This window comes from Buteo buteo, chromosome 3 (genome assembly GCF_964188355.1).
Source record: "Buteo buteo chromosome 3, bButBut1.hap1.1, whole genome shotgun sequence".
Taxonomy (NCBI): Eukaryota; Metazoa; Chordata; class Aves; order Accipitriformes; family Accipitridae; genus Buteo; species Buteo buteo.
Window position 1 is genome coordinate 59293858 of NC_134173.1, and position 27439 is coordinate 59321296.

At 40.4% G+C, this 27439-nt stretch overlaps 2 protein-coding genes across 4 annotated transcripts in view; one reads left to right on the plus strand and one right to left on the minus strand.

The window, feature by feature from the left end:
- Window positions 1-2: 2 nt before the first annotated feature.
- EBAG9 (estrogen receptor binding site associated antigen 9) lies at window positions 3-19557 on the plus strand. 2 transcript variants are annotated; one of them, XM_075023831.1, is made up of 8 exons: window positions 3-188; window positions 6494-6669; window positions 7593-7690; window positions 11039-11117; window positions 11324-11482; window positions 13548-13655; window positions 14556-14647; window positions 19022-19557. In XM_075023831.1, the coding sequence occupies exons 3-8, from the start codon at window positions 7608-7610 to the stop codon at window positions 19140-19142; spliced, it is 642 nt and encodes a 213-aa protein (XP_074879932.1). In that variant the 5' UTR covers window positions 3-188; window positions 6494-6669; window positions 7593-7607; the 3' UTR covers window positions 19143-19557. The 2 variants fall into 2 exon arrangements, with proteins under 2 accessions (XP_074879932.1, XP_074879931.1); XM_075023830.1 differs by lacking the exon at window positions 6494-6669.
- Window positions 19558-24262: 4705 nt separating this feature from the next.
- Window positions 24263-27439, minus strand: part of SYBU (syntabulin) — a 44708-nt gene continuing 41531 nt past the window's right edge. Inside the window, exon 7 of one of the 2 annotated variants that reach the window (XM_075024383.1) lies at window positions 24263-26478. In XM_075024383.1, the coding sequence (XP_074880484.1) occupies window positions 25365-26478 (1114 nt within the window). In that variant the 3' untranslated portion in view covers window positions 24263-25364. The remainder of the gene's footprint in view (window positions 26479-27439) is intronic. The other variant, XM_075024384.1, reaches the window with a different exon arrangement.

A 27439-nucleotide genomic window follows, 5' to 3' on the forward strand; every position in this document is an offset into this window, starting at 1 on the left:
GCCCGTCTCCCGGGTGACAGGAGGCCGAGATGGCGGCGCGGGAGGCGGCGGCGGCGGCGGCGCGGCAGCAGCGGCGGCGCGCGCCCGGCTTTGAATGAGGGGCGGCCGGCGAGGGCGGAGGCTGCGGGAGCGGCCGCCTCGGCCCCTGGCGCCCCGCGCCCCCTGGAGAGCCTTCCCCCTCGGGGCAGGTGAGCGGGGAGGGCCGCTTCTCTTCACCGCCGGGTGCCCGCTTCCGCCTCGCCTCGCCTCGCCGCGGCGCGGCGCGGCTGGGCAGGGGGCCCGGCCTCGGCGCCTTCCCGCCGCGGGGCAGGCCCTCCCTCGCGGTTCTCCCTCGGTAACGCCCCCGCCCCTTTCTCCTCTGTGCCGGGGACGCCCCGGCCCCGGAGCGGTGTGGCCGTCGCCCAGCGGCAGCCCTGCCCGGCCGGACCCGGGAGCGAGAGGCCCGCGGCCGCCGACTGCCTCTGCCCGGCTGGTCCGGGCCCCTTCGGGAGCGGGGGGGTGGCGGGAAGATCTCATGGGCTGGGAAGAACATGAAGCGACTGGCGAGTAGATAGGCAGCGTTTGGGGACTGGGACGTTTGGCGCTCTGTGGAGGAGGAGGAGGAGCGGGGGCGGGGGGGCACGTCCTGTCAGAGCTGGTGGGGTTTAAGCCTTTATTGGTCTTTCTAAGGACTTTCTGGGACCGCGCTGCTTGGGGTTACACACTCTTTCTTTGGTCATGCTGACTGACAAGTTGCGTAAAAGTTAACGTGAAAGTTGCTTTGGTCATGCTGACTGAAGTTGCGTGAAAGTTAACGTGAAAGTTGCTTTGTATGCTTTTAAAGACTTAACCATCTCTAACAGGTCGCAGAAAACTTAAGTGCTATACCATCTGGCTTTGGTGCTGTCTCTGATAACACTTGAGCCTGGGCTGTTCTGTAGAATGGTGGGGCACTGTTTCACGGTCATGAATTCACAATGTAAGTGCCTCAGTTGCACATCTAATGAAAAATAATATAGCTTGCTGCTTTATAGTCCTTCAGAACACTCTGGAAATATGGACGTGCCCTGTACAGATATCTGTAAGCCATCTTGCACAGCATGTCTTGTAGTGTATCTTGATTGTAAATAGCTGGTGCTTGTCAAGATAGTAGATGTTGCAAGATGATTTTGTGGTAGTAACAATGAGAGTGTGTTAATTTGTCGCCTCTGGCTTTCCATGTAGCTACAGATAACCTAAGTCCAGGATGACTAATAAGGATTGGAACAGAACTGGGGTCTCTTGAACTCTGATTTTGTGTCTGAGAACTTCTCCAGTGTTGCAAAGTGAGTTATGTGAATTAGTGCATTATGTCAAAGACTTCCTGCAAATGTGAACAAAGTTGCAGTGTAGTATCATAGGATTGCGTGACTTCAATCTTTATGTTCTTTGTATGCTGGTTTTCAGAAGGCAGTAGCATATATATGGATAAGGAGTTGTCAAAGAATGACTGTGATTGGTTAGTGGATATAAGCTTTCTATTTTAACTATTGTTGCCTTGAAAAATAGAACTTATTCTAATCCAGAACAGCAAGCTTCAAGAGTTCACATTAACAAGATTGGAACTATATTCAATTTCCTGGAGAGGAAGGGGTGAGATGAGGTGGTATTACTATAAAAGTTTTATGGCTCTAGGAGTAGCATGTTTAAAAAAAAGTTGAAACTCCGTATGTCATATAAGTGTTTGGTGTCTAGGAATAACTTGGGAATCGCCAGCATGTACCAATTTTTACTGCCTTTAGTCAGAGACACAAACATTCCTTCTTGAATTCTGATATCTTCTACAGCTCCTGATAGTCTTGAAATATCTTCCTGGATTTGAGCATCTTGGATGACTTAGCTCGCTCCCATAAACCATAGGCAGAGTAGTCTTCTCTCACAGCTACCTCACAACTGCCTAGTTAGGGTGCTTGCACTGAAAGTTGGAGCACTAGTGTTGAAACTACAGTACCTATTATGGACATGCACCAACTACCTACCTATAGTGAGATAGAGGACATGCCTCCTAATGCCACTCTAATGCCATAGTATTGTGGCTTCAGGGTTCAGTCATGCTGCCATTTAATCTATCCATTTATCAAACTCGGTGGTAAAGACATTGACCTGGTAAGTTTTTTCCTTCTCCCTCAGTGTTGCCAATATTATGTTTCTATATAAAGCGATTAAAAAAACCCCAAACAAACAAAAAACAAACACAGAAGTCAGCCAGGAAGAGGGGAGTGGAACCTCCTCATTAGGCTATAGAGTCATGGTTGCTCTCTTGTAGTGCAGAGATGATGTTTGTGTCTTTCAGTACCTGACTGAATGTCATTTCTGAATCATTATGTTGCCTTTTTTAAAATACAGAATGTCTTTGTATATCTTATAATGTACATGATTTGGAAGAGGGTTTGCGTGCTTGAAAATAAACAGGTTTTTTAGCTCTGTCTATTAATCTTCATAAGATTCCTTCTCCCTATAAACCTACTTAGACATCTTCAGATTGATATGGCCACTCTACTTTTGTAAAATTTCATACAGAGTGAAATTTTAAGGAATCCTGTCCTTGCCACTGAAACTTTGAGCTAATCATGTGGTACTTGCTAGGTTTTTAACAGCTGTTCTAGTGAAAACATACTGGTTCAGTGATGCTTTTGTGGAGTTTTGGTGCTGACACATGCAAGTGCTCAAGGCCTTGTTAGTCTTTTGTACTAGGACATTGACTTCTCATTTTGCTTTAGGAAGGTGAGGCTTTTTTTGTGGCTACTTATGTAAATATGTAGTTGGCTGGAAACCTTTCAGTTTCGGACAAGTTATTCTTAGTCTTGATTCAGATGCCATCCTTTGGCCATTTAGCTAGCTGTGTTTAATATGAGTTAAAGTTACTGTTTCCAGAGTTCGTTCATTCCAGAGTTAGAGATGAGCTCATGTGAAAGAAAATGTAATCAATTCACAAAGCACTGGTAATTCAAGGCAGAAATTCCATTTTGAAGATGGTGATATCTAAAGAAAACTACACACTACAAATCAGTCAGCATTGTAGAGGAACAGAGGAGAGCAGGATAGGTGCTCTATGATTGTTTTGACATCTTTTTGCACTGACAGTAGGAGATGTGTTCGCTAGGAGAAAACAAGTCTCTAAAGCAATTTTAGTGCCACAAAGTGACTTCATTTTAGGGTCAGCTCTATCTTTTGAAATACTGTTTAAGTGGAGTTTGTGTGTGCAATTAGGTATGAAAGAGGAAGTGCTTCTACAGATGATGTGCCCTTTGTACAGTGATGGCCAGTGAGAGTCTTGCTTATTGCACCATAGTTGACTAACTCAGGTGGGCTATGCCTGCCGCGGACAATTTGCTGGCTAGTGTCAGTGTAGTCAGAGGTGCCAGGAGTTCTAATGAGGCCACTGCTGCAAGCTGAAAGCAATGTAAAAATATTTAAGTTTGATAAACTTCTGAACTTTCTCTCCCTTCACTACATTTCCCTTATGGATCCATAAAATGTTTTTGGGGGTAAGTTGCCTCATTCTTCTGACTTGGCTGTAATGTGTTTAACATCTTGCTGCTGCCGTGCTTTAATCCTTTCTGTGCTCATCTTCCATGTGAGCAACTGCTGTGGCTTTTTTACCAATAGAAGGCAGTATGAGCTAAACAAGTCAAACTCCAGCTAAATTTGGTGTCTGTTACAAAATTGTTGCATTGACTGCTAGAATTAAATTAATTGGGATTCATGTCCTGATTTATTTGCTTATTTATATCTCTTGTAATGGCACTTAAAAGTTCAGTTGACAGTAAGTTTGATAAATGTGTAATGCATTAGAAGAAGCAGTCTCAATAATGGGAAAAGGAAAGCTCCATCCCATTTTACAAATGGGAAGCTGAGGCATGAGGTGTGATATGCACAAGGGTGTATCAGGCTGATGGACAACTCTTATCAGATTATCTGAATTCTAGTCCAGTATTTCACCTTTGCCTCTGTCTGTTAAGAAATGGTCTAGGATTCTTGCTGGAGCACTGCCAGTTTGTATTGTGTCTCTGTGCCGTCCTGTATCATAGTCGGCTCCTGAAATAATTGTAGTTCCTTTTGTGATTGATTGTCAAGGAAAAGCTTAAGAGAAGGAAGAAGGAAGGTTGTGGCCCTGCCATTTAGCATTACACAGTTCAGTATTTGTTCCCATTTATGAGATAAGGAAGATACATGGCTGTGCTTCTTTCCAGTGTTTGAGAAGGATGGAGAAGAAAAGAATGAACACTTTGTTTCACTTAACAAGTTCAGTGTAATGGTATCAGGTGAATTAAGTTTGCAGTGAACTCAGGAAATATTAAGGTTCCATGTACATTTGTATTCATACAACTGCTTCAAAATATAAAATTATTTACCTTTGAGAAAATTAATTAATTAACTTTAAAAAAAACCCCACCCAAACAAACACAAAAAAACCCTCCAAAGGCACCAAACAAAACTCAAAAGCTTTAGCTAACCTTTAACTTTTCTTTTTGGGTAGTGCTGTCCTTAGAGCAACAATGCAGATGCTTCAAGTGCTGTTCCAGACACTGGGGAGAATGCTTGACTTGTCCTAATCTTGAGCCAATAATTGGTTCAAGATTCTGTTTTAAGTGGCTTTTAGCATATTGCTAAAATTAATGCATAGATACTGCTTTGTATCTTAATTAGCAGTATAAAAACTAGATACACTGATGAAAGTACTTTTAAAAGGTGGATGATTGCTAATACTACTATGGCTAGCTGATAGCACGTTGTTGCCAAAACTGGTTGTGCATCTACAATTTGTAGCGTATAGAGCTTAACTTTATTGGGATGACTACAATCAAAGCTCAGAGAAGAGGCGGGCAAAACAATACTTACTGTCTCGAAGGGCCTAGTGCTGCCACAGTTGAACTGAAATGCAGCTCTAACACAAAGACGTTATGTGATTGTGTGTCTCATCATAAATCTGAAATCTCTGCTTGACACATAGAAAGTGGAGAGGGATGAGTTATCGGATTGTTATGGGGAATGACGATAGCTATTGAACCCTGCCAAATGGGCGTACTGGTGTGATATTGGATGTGTAGTCACTCATGTATAGGAATGACCTGGGAAAAATGGATTAACTGCTGGTGGCTAACTCTTGTCAGCAGTGGACTTCACAAACTTGCAAGCCAGACTTCTTGTGGATTCTGCTTTTTCAGTTGTTTAACTTTATATTGACAAGTCAATGCAGTATACAATCTGATACATAAAAAAATGGAGATGAGTTGAAAAACTGGGGGTTTATATGTATATGTACACAACCATATACGCGTATGTACATGTATGTATATATATATAACTGACACACTTGAGTATTGTTTAGGTTTTAGTTTTGCACTGAGGTAGTAAACAACCTAGTCCTTTGAACTTAGGCACAAATAATATAGAGTCTGCAGGGATTTTTGAGTAATGGTTGCTTACTAAAGCAACCTTTTCAATCAATAGTTTGTTTTTTAATTTAGGATCTGTCTGGAGTGTCCACTGTGGCAGTTAGGTAGGCTAAACAGGGGAAAACAGCTTTACTCTTTCTAACATTGAGTACTTTTCTACTCCTTGCCTCCTGCCTGCCAAGCTGATAGAAGAGTGAATTCTGATAGAGTGGAGTGAGCTGCTAAACAAGCCTCCTTTCAAAAAAGACATAGCCTTTATTCTCATTTCAGCAGGTCACCTGCTCTTCATACCTCAAATCCAGGGTAGATGGCTTCTAGTTGTCTCTTCTAAAAGTAACAATTTCTTTCACCAATTCAGCGTTAGTTTGCAATAATTTCTACCTTTAGAATAGAGAACTGTCCATCTCATTACTATCCACCATTTTTTCCACTAACTTTCACTATTTCTGAATCCTTCAAATTCTTGGCTGATGCATTCTTTTGTCACCTAGATATTGTCAAAACTGCTTATTCCAGAAGGTAAGGAAGTGCTTAAGCACAATATGGAATTATAGTCCTGTCTTTAAAACTAAAAGATAAATGTGTTGGACTGTGTCTGCTGTTCTTGCTTCTTTGTGGGAAGTTGACTTTTTCCTATTCCTGTTAGATGAAGAGCCCATTTAATACTTACTGATGTGGGTATTACCCACACAGAGAACCACAAGGTTCTCTACATTTTTAAGTATCCCATGAAATAAGATTAAGACAATGCTGGTGTTGAAGTAGAGGTGAAATGTGTCCTGTGAGGCCTTTCTCCTGAGCTACAGCTTGGTAGTGCGGTCTGTAATTTGGTGTGTATTTATTGACTTAAGCCTTCCATTTTACAGTAGAAGGGCCTGTTTATTTAATAGGACCCTGTATGACTTTTCAGTAGTAGAAATTCCTGATCTGGACTGTATGTGAAGCAATATTTCCAGTACTATATTACAGTGTTTAATACTAGTTTTATTATCTAGCAAATGAGCACCGCTAAAAAATAAATCTAAGCTCCATGAAGCTCACAAATCCCATTATGTACTTTTTAATAAAATCCTCAGGGCAGTATTGGAGCAGCCTACCTAATGATCCACCTTCCTGACTCTTCCTAATTTAAAGCCTGGAATGTAAAAAGTGATTTAAATGCCATAGCATATTTGAAATCAAGCTGTCCTTCCATGGAATACTCATGGCCTGAGGAAAATGTCACAGGGCTGCCTTCTCTTCTCACCAGAAGGTATGTTAAACTTGCAACAGAAAATGTTGTTAGAGGTGTAGATGTATATAATGAAAAGCTATTTCTGAAGCCTAACCTCTTATTCTTTACTCTGAAATGTTCACCTGTAGAAGAGAGAAAAGGGATCCTTGAATTACAGCAGATTATTCTGATTCGGTCTGTACCTATTTGAGGTGATCTGTTGGAATAATATGATATACCGAGTATAAATTCTCTAGGTTATCAAACTGATACTGAAAAATAGCTGCCAACGTAAGTGGCTTCAGCCAAAGATGAATTTTTTCTTGGCTGGGTTTGCTAGCATGACCCAGTCTGGCATAGGAGTTTTGATAGATCCGGGGGTTAACTGGTGCTATAGTGTACACAGGATGAACAGAGTCTTTCTTTGCTGATGATTTTTCAGTGACACTGGTTCCAAAATAACCAATGTTCTTTCTTATCATACATTTCCATCAAAATGGAAACTAAATTTAAATGACCAATTTTGGGTTTTGACTTGATGACTAAATTTATAATTTGAATGTGTAAGACTTGCTCAAGCAAATGTGAGCTTCTTACTGATGATTATTCTGTTCTCCTTGCATTGCTAGTGTTCAGCGCCATTGTTGGTGTCTAAAACAGATCAGCTGTACAGTCACTGCAACTGGTTGCCTGCACTTCCCCTTTAAAAGTATCTTTAACTGTGACTTTACCTATGATTCTGTGCGGTTTCTTTAAAGGCCATAAACATTGGGTACTTGTCTTATTTACATCAGTGAAATGTCCTGATAGTAGGCAGGTAGCATCTTTGCTCCAGGCTCCTCCTCTCTTTTCTTGCATTAATATAGTTTCGCTGAATGCTCCTTGCTTATCAGCAAGGAAATTGACTTAAGAGCTATATAAATATGTATAATCCTCTACATCTAACTTTTTTTCTTTTGCAGGAAGGGTTTCTCACCATGGCCATAACACAGTTTCGACTCTTTAAAATCTGTACTTGCCTGGCAGCAGTGCTTTCTTTCATAAAAAAGTTAATATGCAGGTAAACATGTCTTTTTTTAAATTTGGTTACCTTTTCTTTTTTAATTACAGGTTCTTGCACTTCTTTCCTACTCTCAGCACCCATCCACCACTTTTCCCAGTTCTGATTTTACTAATTGCAAAACAATCAAGACAGATAAAAACTAAATCAAATTTATTCTTTAATCTGCATATTCCTTTGGCATTCAAAAGTCTATGTACTGCAGTTGTGAGTGTATTTTGTGGTATGATAGCTCTAATGAGGAGTGTTTTCTAAACAGCTCTGACAGGGTTTTAAAATTGCCTTTTAAAACTATTCTGTGTCAGACTAAGAAAAATTGTTCTCTGCATTTTCTAGCAGTACTTGGCAAGTGATGTTTTGTTTTTTAAGAGATTCAGTTAATGGCAGCATCCACCCAGTCATCAGTCAGTAGGCTTTCATTATAAATGTAAGTGATTCTCATCCTGCTTTGTCAAGAAACAGTTGCCTGAGAGTTCAGATTCTTCTGCCTATTGAAGATTCTTTCAGAAGTTTGGAGGACAGTGATTGAAGTTCAAGGGAACTGCTTTTTTTTTTTTTTTAAATGAATATGACTTTTTTTTTTTGCTTACTCTTGTAGGTCATATGTAGTGTTCTTTTGAGTTGTAGACCCATGAACACAGCAATGTAGTACCTAGAAGCATTCCAAAAACCCTGAAGAGTTACAGTTGTATAATAGTAGAGTTCAGTAGTACAGTAGCAGAGTACCTGAGGTAGATCTTTGTGGCACTGTGCTGTCATGTGAACTACTGTTGCTTCTTGCCACTCTTGCAGATGTGTATGATCACTGGCAAAGTAGTAGTCAATTTAAAGTATATAGAGAATATGCCGTAGACACAAAATAACTGTTTATTTCCTGTTCACCTTATTCCAAGCATAACAGGAAGCTCTCAGCTCGTTGGTAAAATCACTACAGATCTAGTGAAGCTTTAAAAAGATACGTTCTAATGCTGCATACAACAGTATAGATGTCAACCTTAGTTCTGCGGTTTGAATTCCAAATTAAATTAAGAGTACTTGCTGTTCAAGTTCTAAAAGAAGTCAAAACACTGAGTCGATGATGGCTTCTATATTATGTGGACACTTCATCTCTCTAAGTCTTAAGATAGCTTTTATATGCAGATAATTGTTTAGTAGGTGTAATGACAGTATTTTCCTCTGTTCTTCAACTTTTGAATGAACTAAATCCTTGAAATGAACAGCTGAGGAACTGCCTGGGAGTAAAAAGTAGGAGAACTTTTCTTTTGTGAATAACAATTATTTGAAAGAATGAAAATGTAAAATCTTTCACATAAGCAAGTCAGTGGATCAAATTAGCTCAGTCCATTAACTACAGATGTTTTTCTTTTTTAATGTCAGCTGCAAAGCATAGCTTGATAAATTTTGTTTTCCTATAATGCACCCCTGCATATGAGTATGCCTGATAACCAGCAAATGTGATTTAATTAAATGTGCATTTTAATTCAATGGATCCGAGCTAGTACTTACTTAGATTATATAGTTTACATTAGTTTTTCATTTAAACAAGTGTCTGTAGAGATCATGCATCTTTCTAGTTGGCATAAAGCCTACATATGGTGCTAGTCCTCTCTTTGTTTATCAAAAAAAGTTTTAACTAACAGCTTGCCTGAATCCACTGCTTCCAGGAAATAAAAGGTGTAAGTATAAAAAGAGATGAAACTTCATTCTGCTTAAAATCTCTAGCTACCTCCAGCTGAGAAATCTGGATGCTGCTAATTAGTAAGGAGAAACAAAACCAAGAATTCTTGAGGCATTTGGCATTCAGAGCAGTGATCAATATCTGTCTAATGATGGTTGTGAAGCAACTCTTTGTATAAGCATCTTGTTGCCTTTATAAAAAAGGAAGTGGAGACACGTAGCCTTCCTCAGTGCTGTCCTGTGTAGCATATTCTTTCCCATGTTGTATGACACTAGCTGTTTCCTCCCACCTGCACCCTTATCAGCGTAATCATTTTGGCTAGATGAATGTTTGTTATAAGCCACTTTTTGGAGTCTTCTAGACCATATAAATAGGGAAATATATACAATTGCAGAAGTGATGGCTTAGAATAGTATTAAAGATGTGTATGTTGTACAGGTCTGAAAGAGGGTGTTTCCAAGCTTGGGTTTACTGCAGAGACATCAACTAAATCTAGTCAGCCAGAACCAGGCTGTGTTTGAGGGAACAGTGTTTTCACCTTCCTTTACCCCTAAACTGTGTTGCTTTTCAGCTTAAAGGAACAGTTTCTAAAGGGGCTAGAGTTAATTATATAAAGCTTGAAAATCTGATGATAGCATCTGATCTTTCCTGAGGAAGAATCTATTTGGCTTAAAGCAGGAAAAATGTATCTAATCACTCACCAGCATGCAGCGGAGGTGGTATTACAAACAATTTGGCTATTATGAGTTGATGGTAAAATGTTCTATAATAGTAAAACTAATGGATACGAACTCCAAATTTTAGTTTCCCAGTTTTATTCTCATCAGTACTAACAAATGAAACTTAACTTTTCCAAGCTGCATAAGGTCAATTACATGACTGCCTTGCTATAGGAGCTTACGCTCCTTGGGGAGAACATGAGTGTGAGCCTGAATTTCATTCTCTTGTGTTGTAAGGCTAAGAATATTTTAATTATTATTGTGATCTTTGAACGCTGTCATTAAGTAAATATCTAGGTAGTTTATTTGCAATGCATTAGTGTTTGTTTTCAATTGAAATTATTCGATATAGTTGTTGAAATGCTTTGAAACAGTATTCGTTAAGTAAGTAGAAACATGTATTGAACAGAAGCTGTTGACTTGTATAGTCATGTACTACTTCTGTTTAGATTCTGAAGGAAAAAATGCTTTAGACGGGCTTTCAAATGAAGCAGCTCAGAAGGTGATTTGTTAGAAACAGCTTAACATCTAAGACAAGTAGAAAGATTTCTCAGTTTACAGTAGAAGTGGTTATCTTTGAACAAACGTAGATTGATAGTGTTTCCTTCTTAAACACTGACAATCTAAAAATTATAACCTACTGTATGCAAATAACTGAGTTCATTTGTCCATTTTCATATTTCCTAAACTTGCTTCTCCTCTATTTCTCCACTGCAGTTTGAAAAGTAAATTGTACTTTGAAATTCTTGTGAACACTGCTTTAAATTCATGATGAAATTCCTTTGTTTAGTAGACTTTCACTGGCAGTAGTTAATACTAAGGTAGTTTAAGCACTTAATGTTTTAGCCATGACTGTTTTCAGTAGTGCTGTTCTCAGACTTCCTTTTTGTTTTTTTTAAACTTAGTGCTCATGTTTTCAGAGCTTGGAGGAATCCTACATTTTTCTTTCAGGTCTGGAAGAGGGCGAAAGTTAAGTGGAGACCAAATAACTTTGCCAACCACAGTGGATTATTCATCTGTTCCTAAACAGGTAATTGCTTAAGTGGTAGGTGACTTAATAGATAATCACTTAATAGAGTGATTACATCAGTCCTACAATAAGATTGGTATATATCTTAGAAAGATATAATATTATTATGTATGCTATATAATATTAGGTATATATCTTAGCAAGGTATAAAAAGTCAAGTTTTTACTTGCAGATAATATTAACTTGTACCATGTATTTCTATTTAGCCTGAAGTAGAAGACTGGTCTTCATGGGATGAAGATGCACCCACCAGTGTGAAGATTGAAGGTGGCAATGGTAATGTGGCTGCTCAGCAAAATCCTTTGGAACAAATGGAACCTGATTATTTCAAAGATATGACACCAACTATAAGAAAAACTCAAAAAGTAAGCATTGCACTTTCAACTATACTTAGGGAGAGTTTTCCTTGCTTTAAAATAGGCTATAAGTAAACTGCCAACTTATAGAAGGTGCTGCTGGTAAAATTAAGCTGTTCTGTTGAAATGAGAATAGGTGCTGACGTGTAGTCTAATATGTCCTATTAAAAATACTGAATCTTTGAAGTCTCAACAAATGTGATGCTAGTTCATGTTTACATCTTTAGTCTTAATGTTACTGGAAACTTTACTAGTAATTTCATAGTCTGAAGGTTCTGGAAAGTATAATGTGAGAACCCTCAAGTCACTTTAATTCTGAAAATGGAACCACTGCACTAAGATATCTGTGCTCATACTATTCCGTTATTTGAATGGAGACATTCCATGTCCTGCTCTACTGAAGTTTGAGGTAGCAGCACTGCTGTTTCAGAAAACAATGGTTACTTGTTTCACCAAGTTATATTGGGGAGGCTGGAATTAGGGAGCTGATGTTTCAAAATGGCTCGCTCTTCAAATATCCATTTTATTATGGAAACAAGGCAGAAGAGCGTATCCACAAGAGCATCAACACCGTAAATAAATGCTGATTAAACTTCTGGTAATTGCAAGTTTGTTTCTATGTGGAAATCTTCCAGCTGGGTATTTACAGGGCTTTGAGTTAATTGGAAAACCTTTTTCACAACAAAGGCAGTCAAGTACTGGAACAGGTTACCAGAGAGGTTGTGCAGTCTTCATCTCTGGAAGTTTTTAAGACCCAAGTGGATAAGCCCTGAGTACCTTCATCAGCCTCAGAGCTGACAGTGGTTTGAGGAAGAGGCTGGATTACAGACCTCCCAAGGCCCCTTCCAACCTGAATCTTCCTGTGGTCCTGTGAACTGGAGATGTTACTGGGGTCAGCTTTCTATACATTCAGGATCTGCAGTATTCTGTGAACTAAATTATTCTAAGGATTTTGATCTCCCAAAATCTGGGGCAAAGGAGGACTGAGGAAAGGTAGATTTCTCCTTTGCATCTAATGACATTTTTTGCCTAATGGAATGAACTTCAGGCTTGGGACAAAACTCAAGAAGAGTCCATGCTATTTGAATACTGTATAATGGGTTTAGTTTAAATGTATCTCTAGGGGTGACTGCAGGCACCATAAAGAACATTTCTGCTGGTTTGGCCTTGTTACCACCCTTAAATATGAATTTGTGTTTTTATTTCTACTGAATTGGGACTCAATATAAACCCCAAGATCTGAGGTGGAATCTACTCATGTTACCTCTCATATCTACAATGTCTGGAAATGGAACTTCAGTCAAATAACAGAGCCTGTCATTGCTAAATAGGATGGTCTAGTCCTGTTTGCTTTCTTGCATTGGTACTAGCATTTGTACAGGCAGTAGAACTGTGAATCTGCCTCTTTTGGAAGCAGCAGAGACTTAAAAGTAGGGTAAATGAAGTAAGTAAGTTTGTATCTTGAGGTCAAAACAAGTAAGGGATACATGATCTTAGCAACCATGTTAAATTTGCTAATAAGCCTTTTAGGAGAAGCATTAGTGCATGTTTTTCAGCCAGATCAGTACAGAGCTTTACCAGTTGATGTGATAGTGAATTAGATTGCAACTGTTGAAACTTAAATTGTCTGCACAGATACTATTGAAGTAGCTAAAAGAGGTTATGTTCCAAAGCAGTGTATCTGTGCAGACAGCACTGTCCTCCAGAGTACTATCTTACAGTGACTTATCATGGAAGCAGGATTTCTCCAAGGAATATGTCATGTAATTGGTAGCTTATGTAAGTACTGGGAGATGTGGGTATTTGATCAGTAATTCTTTGTGCCCTTTCTCTGTCTTGATACAGTCGTAGGTTTCCATGTGACTTAAGAAAAAGCTAGTGGGGGGAAGAGGGAGTTCTTGTGTCTTTTGCATTTAGTTTCTCTCACTTACCAGTTCATTTGGCTGTACAGCTTCCAGAACCTGTGCGGTGTTCTGTAGCTGTACCTTCACAGGCACAGAGTTATATGATCACCAAGGAATCTGTGCAGTGCTTTGACTTACCACTTTTTGTTCCTTTTTTTGAATATTTTCAGATAGTTATTAAAAAACGAGAGCCTCTAAATTTTGGGATTCCAGAGGGAAACACAGGATTCTCTAGCAGATTAGCAGCTACACAAGATATTCCTTTTATTCACCAGTCTGTGAGTATGCTCTAAGTGTTGATCTTATTTGACAGTTAAATGACTGTTCTGTAGGAGAAGGAATAGTCTGCCTAAGGTCTGTGTTGTGGGAGCAAGAGGAATAGCTGTGGAATAACGTAAATTGTTTTAAAATTGAGTATTTAGTTCAGAGCAATTAAGTAGTTAATCTAATTTTAACTAATTTGTTTTACTGAGAAACTTAACAGATCAGTGATAAAAAGGTAAGAAGCTTCCAAACACTTTTATACTTGCAAATCTTCTGAAGCAATGGACTATACTTTTTTTTTAAAGCCTCTGGGTTACCTTTGCTCTCCTAATTTTTGCTCTTTACCCTTTGAAAAAATAGTCTAGTTACCTAACAGGCTGGCTGTTCAGAGGGAGGTGGTCTCCCTCGCTTCCCCTTTGCCTTCGTTAACAGTGCTTCTGCTTTTATTAACATAGTGCACAAAAAGGTCTAGGCAGAAAGCAGTACAGAATGGTCGTACCACTTCCTTAGGCTGTCCATAATTAAATTAATTCAGGAAAGGCCTTCTAGTGAGTAAAAGCAGCACTCAGGTGATATTGGAAACCCAAACATGTGGATGTACATGTTGGTTTGTCCATGCAACTTCCAGAAATCTTTTACAGTATCTGCTCATTTCATCTGCTCAACTTATCTTCTTCCTAAAAATGTACTCCAGTACTTCCTTCCTTCCTTTGTTACCCGCAAATAGAATCAAAAAAACCCTCCAACAATTAACTGGAAAAAGTCAGTATTAGAGCAGAGGAAAACTCATAGACAATAAGCTGAGAAGTACTGTCATATCTCAAATATTTCTGGAAGTCTGAAGCATCAAGGTTAAAAATAAGCATTTTATCTAATTTTTCCATGTGCTTAGAGCTTCTCTTCTTTTGTTTCAGCCTGAACTGGGAGACTTGGATACTTGGCAAGAAAATACTAATGCCTGGGAAGAAGAGGAAGATGCTGCCTGGCAAGCAGAAGAAGTTCTTAGGTAACTGAAAATAATGTAACACCATGTAAACTTTTTACATGTAAAAGAATCAAATACAGGTTTGTTTGTTGTAACACCTTTCTGATAAGTGCTAAGAATTGTTAATTCTTAAGACAAATTATTTTTATGCATCTAATCTCTGTGTAACTGGTACTTGGCAGAATACATTTTGGATCTAATCAATTTAGTAGATGAGATAGCAGGAGTAATCTGACAACCACTGGAACATTGGAACAGCACAGTACCATACACACACACTTCCCACCTCCCCAACCCCCCCAAAAAATAACATCCCCCAAGCCCAACAATTTATTATGTACAAATAACATGTTTCAGCTTAAGTAAAATACCGCTGGATGTCCTTATGAAAAGGATCATAACCATGTGCTGTAAAGTAAACAATAGTTCAGGATAGAAGGTGAAGTAGTAAGTATGTTCTTGGAATTGCTGTAGGAGCTATGCTTTTCTAGCTAACTTAACTAAACTAGCTGGTAAGGCTTGAATGTAAAATTAGTGTCTTGATGAAGTAGTCATGCTAGCTTCGTGCTGTTCCATCTGTGTTCTTTTTTCTTCCTTTTAAGAATACGCAGAAGGAGTATGAAGGGTAAAGAGATGCAGACTGAGTTTAAGTTAATCACATGCAATGATTTGAATTGGCAGTGACTTCTGTTAACCGGTTTCACTTCATGGTTTTATCAAACATTAATTGCTTCCTACATCATCAGATAACCTGCCTTAGATGGCTCCAGCTTCCTAAACTGCTCTCATTCCACCTACAAAATCACAAATACATGGCTTCAGTGGTACAGTGGTGATAATATGAAGTAAGGACATGATATATTAAAAAATCATTTTAGAATGGTGAATCTTTAAAGGAAAAAAAGGTATTTTTTAAAAAGAGGATTCTATTCAACTATTTTTATTGTAGTATTTGGGAAAATACACTTTTTTCAACCAGTAGAATAAGAAGAGGGAAGTCACCAGCACACTTTTGATGCATTAATGATAGATAATAAATTCAACCAATTCTAATTCTGTAACCTTTGTTTTATTCATGACTTACCAAATTACAATATTTCTCTGTAATTGAGGAAAGTGCTGGATGATTTTCAGCAAGATTGATAGGAAATACCTTTTGGGTTTACAGTTTCTCTTGCAGCACATCTGTGGTGTAATTAACATCTGACATTTAACATAAAACTTAAGTGTAGTACTTGACAGGCCTGGCTCTGTTTTCAACAGACTAGTAAGGAAGTGATCTGGAGTTTCTTCTTAATGCTAGAAGACTGCATCTTGGTCTACAAAATGACCTGAAGTTTTCAGACAGCTAAATGGGGGACATAGTCCCCCTCACCCTCCAGAGTGTTAATGCTGACTGTATTCCAGCAGTGCTTATTGAGAATTAAATGAGTGTGCAGCAAAAGTAAGGATCTCCCTTAGTTAGCTGTGTCTGGGTACCTGTTGGTCCTCAGTTAGTATTCAGAAGTATCTTAGATGGGAATAATATTTGTGTAGTGATGGAGTGCTGATCAATCATGCAAAAATGGGCTGTGGCCTGCTAAATAGCAGAGAAGGCTGTATCCTGTAGCCTATCTGGTGACTTAATGTGTATACATAACAGTTGAAATAAGCATGTATAGTAAGCCAGATGCTTCCTGGAATCAAAGCATGCTGAAAAGCAGTGCTGAGGAGTAGGCTACTAGTGCCTGAAAAGTTTCTGTAGTCTGGCTTGGGGTTTTTTGGTGTTTTTTTTTGGGGGGGGGGGGGGGGGGGGGGGGTGGGTGGTTTTTTTTCCACTCCCCAGTAAGTTCTGGGCTGGGATGTGAGGAAAATTTCTAGTCAGTGATGAATCAGCATAGTGGATGATAAACTGGATTTTCAGTTAATTGAAGTTAGTTAGAACTTGGTTTCTTCTGCAAATTGCCGATACTTTTCTGCATCTTTAGACTTTCTAATACTAGTGAAATTTTTTTTTCCCCAGTGGGAACAGTTAAGATAAATGCTGATGCATTTTTAGTTGTGTTGAAGTAAAAGACCAAATGTTATGAAATCATTCTTATTACAGTTATTCAGAAGGTATGCAGTAACTAAACCCATACTGGAATAAGAATGTCTGCTAACAGTGTTCTGATTATAGTTCGTGTTTTGCTAACCAATGAGGGAAGTTTAGGTTTTTTTGGACATAACTTGTGTTAGGAACACAAAGCAAGGTTGACATTAGGAATGAATACTTTCCTGGTTTAAACAACTTACATCATTCCATCCAAAGTACTGAACTCCTTGCTTTGGAACCCAGAAAAAGTGAGTCAGATATGGCTGCAGTTCATCATAGGCTCTTCCTTTACTGAGAGATGAAACCTTTCTGAGCCTGAAAGGTAGTAACTTTATGTTGCAAACATGAAGGAAGTTTGGAATAGGGATCAATGTTTTGAATAATGACCGAGTAAAAAAGCAGTGGAAAGGTAATCACTTTGTGGTAAGCTGCTTGTTTGTGTTTTTTGGTGACTTCAGTGCCTCTGTCTGAGGTGATGTGAAGGTCTCTTCTCATTTGGGCATAACTGAAGTCTGATAAAATTACTCAACCAGTAGAGGGCATGGAAACCATTTTTCCATGCAGAGGAGTTCTGTGTCCTGCACTTTAGGGGTGGGCGGGGGGGGGGGGGGGGCCGAGAAACATGATCTGCTATGACTTTCCTCACTTGAGAATTGCAAATGTATAGCAGCATTGCTTAACACATCATGTGGCTTTTTGGAACTCTACTGTCTCTACATGCTGGCTGGTGTACATATAGTTTCTTCCCTTCTGTATCTGTTCTGAGGTGTGGGAAATGTAAGAAAATCTGCTACTGTAAAGTGGCAAATATTATTACTCTGCATATGCTAGACTGACAACACTGTCAACTGTCTGGCTTTCTGGTGGAATGTAGAATAGCAGGGCATGATCTCAAAAAAACCTTTGGGCTTCAATTAACTTAGGAAGGTAGATCCTGATGTGAATGACTAATTTTATTCTTCCATGACAGACAGCAGAGCAGCTTAACAGAGTATAGGAAAACTTCTAGCCATTAATAATCAGTCAAGGCAAATAAGTGCAGTCCCTCTCCTGTCCAATACAAAGATAATATGTAGACTTTGTACCTCAAATATTTCTAAGTTTTGTGTGCCCACTTTGTCCATAGTTGGAAACTACCAGAGAAGGTTGCTTCAGGTGATGGCAGTTTTTAGTTCTGTATGTTTTACACAGTTAAGTGGATGTGCCCAGGTAATTTAGATACATTGAAAGCTAACTCCTTACTGCCTTGTCAGTTAGAATTCTTTATTCTGTTTTAATAAGCAATTCTTTATTCTTACTAAATCTGTGTTAAATTTCACCTTTTCAAGTTAATGAAGCTTCATTTTTATTTTTTAAGTCCTCTTGCAAGCAACTTAGCAATTTTTTTCATATCTAATAAGCTGAATCCAAAGCAGGAGTGACCTCCTTACGCCATTCTATTACTACTTGGACAGTACAGGAGAGAGCTGCAATGTGGAGTATGGATCCAGTTGTTGTCCCTCCGGCACTCAGTGATGTGTTCTAGCTGAAGTACGGGAAAAAAATGAGTGGATTTTTGTCTTGGTTTTTTTTCCTTTGCTCTAGTCAGCTATGTATTTGTTGAAATCGGAAACTACAGTAGACACATTCTTTGAGCTAGCAGATAGTGATGTCTGGGGGTTTATAGCAATGATAAGAAATAATGCTACAAGGATACACAACTCAAGACTTTTGAATTACTTTTTTTTATTTCCTTAAAGGCTATTGGTTATATTTGTACTGAACAATAGAGTACAACACAGATCCTGAATATGTGAAAGGGTTTATTAGAAGTTACCTCATCTGATCATGAGGAAAACGTTTGTAGTACTTGCATTACAAAGAGAGTAACTACTGATGCCTCTGCTGAGCGAAAGGGAGGACACAAGTCAGTGTTCTAGACAAGTTGAACTGTTTTGGTCTGAATTTGGAAAGATGGATAATCTTGCTACTCAAAGCATTAGATAGATTTTTTTTTCTTTTTTTTTTTTTTTTTTTCCTAAATAGCTCTAGGCCTTATAACTGTTGTACACTCTCACTGATTCACTTACTCTGCATCTTTGAGAATTGAGTGGCTTTTAGATTGTAAAATAATTGAACAAATATTATTGCCTAAGACAAGATTGATCAGAAATAAGGACTTCAGCACAATAAAAGAATAACTGTTCTAAGCCTAACTACAGTTGACTGAAGCTCTGGTTTTATTAGTTACAATAATGCATTTATTGACAGGAACTTAAGGTATGACTGTGCTGAAAATTGGATTCCTGTTATTTAGAAATTCATGTTTTCTTTAATTACAGACAACAGAAGATAGCAGAAAGGGAAAAAAGAGCAGCAGAACAACAACGAAAGAAAATGGAGAAAGAGGCCCAAAGGCTAATGAAAAAGGAACAAAACAAAATTGGTGTAAAACTGTCCTAACAGAAACCAGGCATCAACAGCAGTGCCAGTGAAAAAGAATTTCAGCTCTACAACATACATATTGGTATTGATTTAAGTATTTCTAGGACTTCAACACACTGCTTGGTTTCAATGCATTCTTCAGGTCATCTTGGAAGCCAGGATTCTCCCAAATTATCTTGAACTACTAGTAGGTAGTTCTTAAAGGAGAAAAACCCCACAGAAAATCATGCCTTGAAGGAATGATATTTCCTGCAATAGTTCTATTCCAGCACCCTTCTTTGCAGCAAAAGTGATTGAGCAAGGTTGTTGATTGAAAGACAGTCGTCACGAACAGCTCAAGCCTAAAGAAAAGAATGTAAATATTCAGTGGTGGGAAATCTACTGTATTGTCTGTGCTTACCTGAAATATGTAATTAAACAGTTTTAAAGAACCCTTTGCTTCCCGCCTGGTAAAGAATGTCTGCCTTTGCCTTTTTATAAAAGTATTTATAAATACTCAAGAGTTTTCCATGAGAGATCGTATTGACCTGTGGAGAAGAAAATGACTTGTTATGGATGACCTGCAGCTCTAAATGTACTCCTGGTAGAGTATGCTATGGTAGAGCACATGTTACAGCTGAACACTAAAGTGGATTTCTTGTCACTGTGTCACTTGCAGCTTCCTGTGCTACCATGCCCATTTACATGCAATGTTGCAGTGGCTACTAGCAGTGGCATCACTGCACAACAGCGGTGCACGCTGCTCCTTTCTTATGAAGGCTGATGTTGTGAATGTAGGGGAGCAATTTAATCACTTACTTGTATTGGTAATTTTGTATTTCTAGCAGAAATTCTTTTACTTCTTACAGTTAGGAAAGAAAAATCCTCATACCTTATTCTTGTTGCATAGGTAGTATAATTGAGGGGGGAAAAAAAAGTGTCTTCCTGTTAATAAAGCTAGTGTGAAAATTCTCAGTTCAGTTAACAGCATTTCTCAAATTCCGTTTTTTTTGTACACTTACTGTACGTATTTACACTGGAATTCCCCTGGTAAAGTGTGCATGGTAATTAGGCCGTAGAAGACAACAGTGCTTTAATGAAGAAGAAAAGTTTAATGTCTGTTAGAAGGAAAAGTGTACGGCAGGAGGGGAGTCTGTGTCATTCTTATGTCCAGCTTAGAGCTTCAGTGGATGTCTTCTCCATCTTCTGCTGTGTGGATGCTATTATCCCTGAATTCATGGGTTGTATGGATTTCTTACCTTGTGACAGATGAGTGAACACAGCACATTCTGTGCCTGAGACTTGTTCGCTGTGCATATAGGGAACAGTGAAGTTGTAAAAGAAGAGGGAGGGGAGGGGTGCTATCTGACTAGATCATGCCTGCCTAGAAAAATAGAATTTTTAACGAAGTTGTAGTAGGTTCTGACACAAGTTTTGCTTAAAAGATAAGTAATTGAGCAAGAATTACCTTTAATGGCCTTAGTCACAGAGAAGAGTTTTTAAAAACGTTTAGTATGCTTGTCATGTTGCTTAAAATCTTGAACAAGTCAACTGAATTGACAGCAATTTTCAGATATGAAAGAAGTCCTTGAGAAATGTTAAATTTTAAAATACATTTTAGAAGGCAACAATATGTAGTTTTGTGCAGGTTTTCTGCAGAAGTGTTCTGGCTGGACTAGAAAGTCTGCACAGACTGTGGCCATACAAAACAGCAGTATGGCAAGCAAATCTGTTCCTAGTACATGCCTCTGAAGTATCTGGATGGGAGATAAGAAGGTCTGTGAGTAAGCTTTAATAACAATCCACGTCTGTCCTTTTAACCACACTGATGAAGCGAGATGGTACAAGTCATAATTCTTTCACTATTACCGGCACAGGGCAGGGAAGCCTAATATCTATTGCCTACTTTAGGTAAAACCTGGTTGAAAGCTACATCTCATCCTTTAAAAAAAATTAGTTTAGTGCTTACTGTTGCTATTTCTGAGACAATGTAAAATAGATGCAGATAAAGACTATTTATTAAAAATAACAAAGCATGGGCTAGCTAATAAGAGGTTAGAAACAAAGCCCCTGAATATATCATGGAAGCGCATTTGATTTTTGAGCCTGCAGCCATTTTAACTATTAGGTGCTGCCACCTTCTTGCACGTCAGCCCTCCTGCATTGCTTTTCCCTCTCCTGCTACAGACTGCTTTGCTGTTCTTCCCTCCATCTGCCTGCCTGTACTTGAGCACAGCTGCTCCAGAGATTGCTCCCATCTCCTCCACCATGTGCTGACATAATGCCAGTAAGGATTCAGTGCTCTTTTAGGTAGTACCTTGCATGTTAAGAACCCAAGCACTGATATTTGCTTCCTCTTTTTCCTGTGTTGTATCTTCTTTCCTCCCTCCTATATCTTGATTTTTATCCTCAACAAACGTGAAAACACTTCTGTGAAACCTTTTGTGTAGCTGCTGCTCCATTATTATGTTTTCCATTGGTTGGAGTTCCTTGAGGGATCTCGTACACCCACTGTGTACACTTGTTTTCTTTCCCTCCTGCTGCCATAGGCTCCCCCTTTTCCCTCTCATACTTGGCCATGTCTTTTGTTTGTTTGTTTGTTTCTTTTTCTTTACTGAAAGCTAGACTTGATTGCCTTCACTGTCATTCTTGACTAGGGAGGAGTGACATGTCAGGATGATGGAAAAATCATCCTTTCCTTGACTGTGCTATAGCTGTTCATGTTTGCAATGTCCTGTGTTCATTTGTCTGAAGGGTTTTGGAACAAAATGCTCACTTGTTCTCATGTAGGACATATATAAAACAAAACAGTGCTTTCATTTTAGTATGTTTCTGGAGGCTGGGATTTAAGAGAGAGAGTTGATTTGGGGGGGGGGAAAGAAGGAGAAGAAGTAATTAGAAGTTAAGGACAGCATTGTGAGAGGGTGGACATAAGTAAGGGTGCAGGTGAATCTTGGGGGGAGGTGGGCACTGCCTGAGCCTCAACATTTTCAGCAGCTTAGGGGCCTGTCAGGTATCTCTTAAGCTGAATATTAAAGAAAGGCTTCTTTGTTCCTGGGTTAGAAAGAAAAATGCATGATGGGATTATCAACAGGCATTGCTTCAGCTCGGGAAGGAGCTGACTTGGTTGCTATGCTATAAACTGGAATTCAGGCAGACATCTGCTATTTTACCCTTAGCATAGGACCTGCTTGTCCTCCCCACCTGCACGGTTTGAGACAAGACGTTCCAGTGTGGTATGGGTGTGGGTATGAGCATTTTCTAAACTCAGGAAAAAAAGGACAGGAGTTTTTATTGAACTGTTTGGAGGCTGATGGTCCTCCCCTAGCTACTCCGTACAGCACCAGCAGGATCCAGGTGAGACATAACTAACACTAAAGCGAAATATTAGAGGGAAAAAAATGAGGATGGCATATTTGTGGCAACAACTGACACATCCTCTGTGGATCAGGGAACAAAGGCCGGTCCCCTGAAGTCTGGGACTGGAGCATTCATCATGGTACTTCAGGCCTTTTCTTACAGAGGGCACCTTGAGCTGTCTATGTCTTTGCAGTATGGAGGAGGGAAGGTGGAGGCTTGGAAGCGAGCTGAATTTTGGGTAGAGATCAGAGCAAGGACTTTTATCAGGAATGTGATGGGAACTGTCACCTCTCACTGAGCATAGTTAAATGCCTTATGAGAGTTGAGCGGACTGAAAGAGTTTTAAGGGCAGGAAGCAATTTTGACATTATTCTGGTGTTAGCAACTTATGTCTTAAACAGCACGTTTAAAAACACTGCTGCTAAATGGAACCTGCCCAAAACATAGATGGAAATGAGTTCAGCCTATTAAAATTTTAAATGAAGTGTATGTTTGTGCTGCTTTGTTGCGCAGGTGACAGTCACAGGTGACTGTCTCTCCTAGAACTGAAGATCACTTTTTCCTCTAAATTATGTTCCATTTCACCACCACTCAAAGTGAAGATCACTTAAACAATAGGGGCTGTAAAAGAGAAATCCCAAATTTTAATAAAGTTGGTAACATTGGGTATAAACGTTGCTCTCTTGGTCTTTGAACAGACATACTTTAAAGTAGGAGTAAGACATTTTCTATAATGTGTTCCAGTCCCAAGAGATATCTGGGAATGATGAAATTCCATGGTTGTCTAAAATCTACATTAGTCCCAACTATTAATTTTGGCCCTAGCGTCCGTTAATTAAAAGGCTTTTAAAAGCGACCTTTGAGTAATACGTGTTGCGGTAGTGTCATAAGGCAAGCCAGCTGGCCTGCAGGAACCCAAGAAGGCAGGAGAGCATGGAAGAGGAAGTTACCGGCAAAGAAAGCAAGATGCTCTCGTGGCCATCTTTGTGAACTCTTGGGGACTACGTTACAGCACATTGTCTATTAGATTTCTCTTCCTTAATACAACACTTAATGAACCCTCTTGAATCTTTGTTGCAAATGCAAATAATTCAAAACCCAGGCGTCCATGGGACATGAAAAGTCTTCAAGTTGCTTCTGGAAGCATCAGTATGTACCACCCTCTTGAGTGTTGCAAATGTTCCCCACATGCTAGCCAATTATTCCTCCTCCCTTGTGGCTTACTAATAACTCCCTTCTTCCCAACAGCTGCAGAGCAATGCATGGCACTGTCAGGCTTCACGAGACCTCTTCTGCTCTGGGTTGCATAGGAAAATACTACACTTGCTTTGCTGAAGGAGAAAACGGGAGGCCAGTGAGGTTTAAATGGCCAGAGGTGGTGGCGAGCGCTTGGGGTGGAGCTAGACAAACCCCACTGTTTCATCTGTTGGGTAATGTTGCCCTCTTCTGATCTATGCTCAGATCTCAGGTTGTGGACATGGAGAATTCATGGTCACAGTTGTATCTCAGTGTGCACACCGAGATTGCGTGACCCTTGGCCAGGTTAAACAAGGCCTTCCACACCTCTGTTAAATGCCAGGAAGACTGATATTCTTCTCGGAGTGCAGAAGTGAGAAGTTACAAGTTTCCAGAAGACTGCATTGGTTTAAAGATTAGGTCACTTCCATCTGTTGTGGGAGCGGCAGAGCGGGTGGCGTGCGCGTCCGCAGACCGACTGGAGCCTTCTTCTCTGGCTGAGTGCTTGTGCTTGGAGCTGTACTTGGGTTTTCTCAGTCTAACTCTGTTCTCTGGGTCCTGCTGGTTCCTTATGCTGTAACACGGTGCCTCCTCCCGCTTGGCCTGTGCCTGACCGCTCAGCTGAGATGGGGTATTTTTTATAGCATTACTACAATAAAACACTCGCACATGTGTGCCGTTTCTAACATGCTTTACTGAACTTGTGATTATAAAGGTAATTTACAATAAAGCAATTAAATAAACAATAAGTTAAAACACAATAAATTTATACATAGTATTTCAAAGGGTTCGAAAGACTATCAGGTTCCAATACAGTAAGACTTTAAAACAACATTAAGATTCAAAGTGTAGCCACGTCTATACTTATCATTGTAACAAGTTTCAAGACTCCCAACAAGGTACATTTTTGGTTACAGTCCCCGTATACGCACAAGACCAGTGAAATGCTCGAGCAATTGTACGATTGAGAAGAGCACTACACGAGACAGGCACGAACGATGTGCTGGAAGCTGCCTGGGGTATATGAGTTTTATGTCTAAATTGAATTGACACTTTGGACAACAAATGGAAAGCGCTAGCATGCTTTCTGGAGCACGTGTGTGATACCCTTAGTGGGAACGAGTCTCCATGTCACTTACTTAACACTATAGTTTCACAAATGTTTTAGGTTACTGCTGCCTAAAAAAATACTCCACCTTTCTCTGGCCATTTGTTCCCACGTGCATCTCGTGCTACCCTTGAGCCACTGCAAAGCACTTGACCAGTGAACCAGCCAGGGAAAGTGACTGAGCTTAATGCTAACCTGGAACACGAAAGAGCACTAACTGTAATTCTTGATTTCCCTGGTCGTTTTCACTGTGCAGATGCACTGGCACCAGAAAGACTCCAGCACAGGGGAGGGGGACAGTGCCTGGGAGCAGGAGGACTATTTCTGCAGGCAGTGGTACTGTTAAAAACACCAGTTAAAAACATCTTGTGGAACTACAGGGTTCAGCTTTTTTATTTTGAAACAAGGAACATGTTTTCGAACCTATTTATAGTGCAAATCAAATAGCCAAAAGCAAAATGATGGACTCTGCCAGAATATACAATAACTCTTAATGATCTATCTCATCCTTTTTTCTCTCTGCTTCAGCCCGTTGGTGCCCAGGGACAGAGCGGACTTTAGGTTTTGATATTGAAGGGTGTACGGCGTAAAGAGTGCAGGGCCACCAGGCAGCAACCACGAAGCAATGCTCCGATGTTGTAAACGGGATCTGTTCCTCCTCTCTGAGTACTGAAAACCCACATGATAGTTGGTACAACAGGGGCTGCTACAGCCAGAACATCTCTGAGGAGGCTGCTGCTCCAGTATCTCCTCTTTATTCCTGTCTGAGAGAAAGTATTGATGTACCCAAAGGCTTCATCATCATGAGGTTCTGTAAAATCAAGTTCTTTCATGAAACGGTTTTCATTAACTCTGTGCTCCACCTTCCTGCATGGAGACTCCATAGGAGACAAAAGGATGGCAGAGTTTGGATCACTTGGAGTTAAGTCCACCATGATACCAGAATCACTGAAGCTTCCGAGAGAAAATTCACCCAATTCCTTCAGTGAAGAAGGTGGGCTTAGAGGACAGGCATCTTGAGCTCTGAAGATGTTTTGAATGAGCTGCTCCACATCTAGGCTATATGGCACCACATCAGTCTGGACAGCCTGTTCCACCAACATGTTGCTGCTTTCCTCCTCCTCTTGGGAAGAAGTTAGTTTTTCATCCAGAATATTTTCAAGCATCTCTTTATTCACAGCAGAACTGGAGGGAGCTAGATCACTCAACTCAGAGGTTGTGGTGGTCAAACTCTCTTCCGATGAATCAGTCCCGTTAGCTGTGTCCTCATTAAGAAGCAGCCCACTATCTGCCACCTCCTCCAAAACTCGGTCCTCTGTGATGAGGCTGTCTGGCATTGTGGCACACAACGTTAACGGCTTCCCCTCTGAGTCACTTGTGTACTCCAGGCTCTGCTCATCCCTCACAGAGCTGTTCTGAGCCAGCTCCATGCTCTGCAGCAAAGATTCCAGTTTTTTGTTTTGAATGTTTATGTCTACAAAGTATTTCTGAATTTTTTTGTCCTTCTCAGCCAAGCTGTTTTTCATGGTTTCAATAACCTGCTTGAGTTGTTTAATTTCGCTTCTTGCTTCCTTTAAGGCCAGCTCTGCCTCCACACGGTTACACTCTTCTTCAATCCAGTCTTCCCTCATCCGTCCCAGCTGAGCTTTGAGCTCTTCTATTTCTGTCTCCCTGTAGCAAAATAAAAATGTTGTAACACTTCTGCTGACTGGTCAGTTAAAGAGTCAACGTGAGGCTCTACCACACAGGATGGCTCTGCTGCCAGATGTCCTGAGACGGAAGCAAATTGCTCCATGCACCATTTGCTGCCGCCTCTGAGAGAGCTGGCAGGGTGTGAGCCGGCTGCCAAGACACGCGGGCTGATGGCTAACTGGAGTCACCGACCTCGCCGTGCAGCCAGCAGCCTTGTGGGCTATGCCATGAGCCCAGACGTTTAAGGCGCAAGTGGTGACCTCTAGGTTAGGTCCAACCAGTACAGCACTTAACGTCTCACCTACTGCCTCGCCCTGGAGGAAAAGAGAAACAGCTGCCTGGACGCATCCCCCGTGCCTGCCAGCAGCTCGTCGGGAACAGCCAGAGCCAACACTGGCCTCAGAGAGCAGGTCGGCTCGGGGCTGCAGGCACCCGGCTTGCTTTGCCCAGCGTGGAGGCAGAGGCTGCTGCCTTGACTTGCAAGCAAGTGGGGAGAGGGGGCCCTACGTGAGATCCAGCCCTCGCAGATGCAGCGGTCGGGCTATTCCAAGCTGGAGCCCGGGGTCCCCGGGACTCTGCGCTGGGGCTCCGTTCAGACACCCCTTTGTGCCCGCTTGGGTTGAGCGTGCTGGAGAACCAGCTCTCAGAGCGTGGTCTCAGTAAAAGAGATGACATCTGTCGCTGTGTAACGCACATTGTCGCTTCTTTGCTCAGCATCCATACAAAGGGCTATTGTGAAAAATTCAATATCTAAGCGACAAAAACACAAGTGGGCACACTGGTTTGTGTAAGAGCTTTTCTTTCATTAGGGGAGAAGGGGGACATTTGCAGTCATATTTCACTGGGTGAGGTAGAACAGGAGACTAAGGTAATACATGCTGGCAGATAGAAACTGTTTTATGTATACAAGGTCTCAGTGCTAAATCAGACTGCTAAAAAA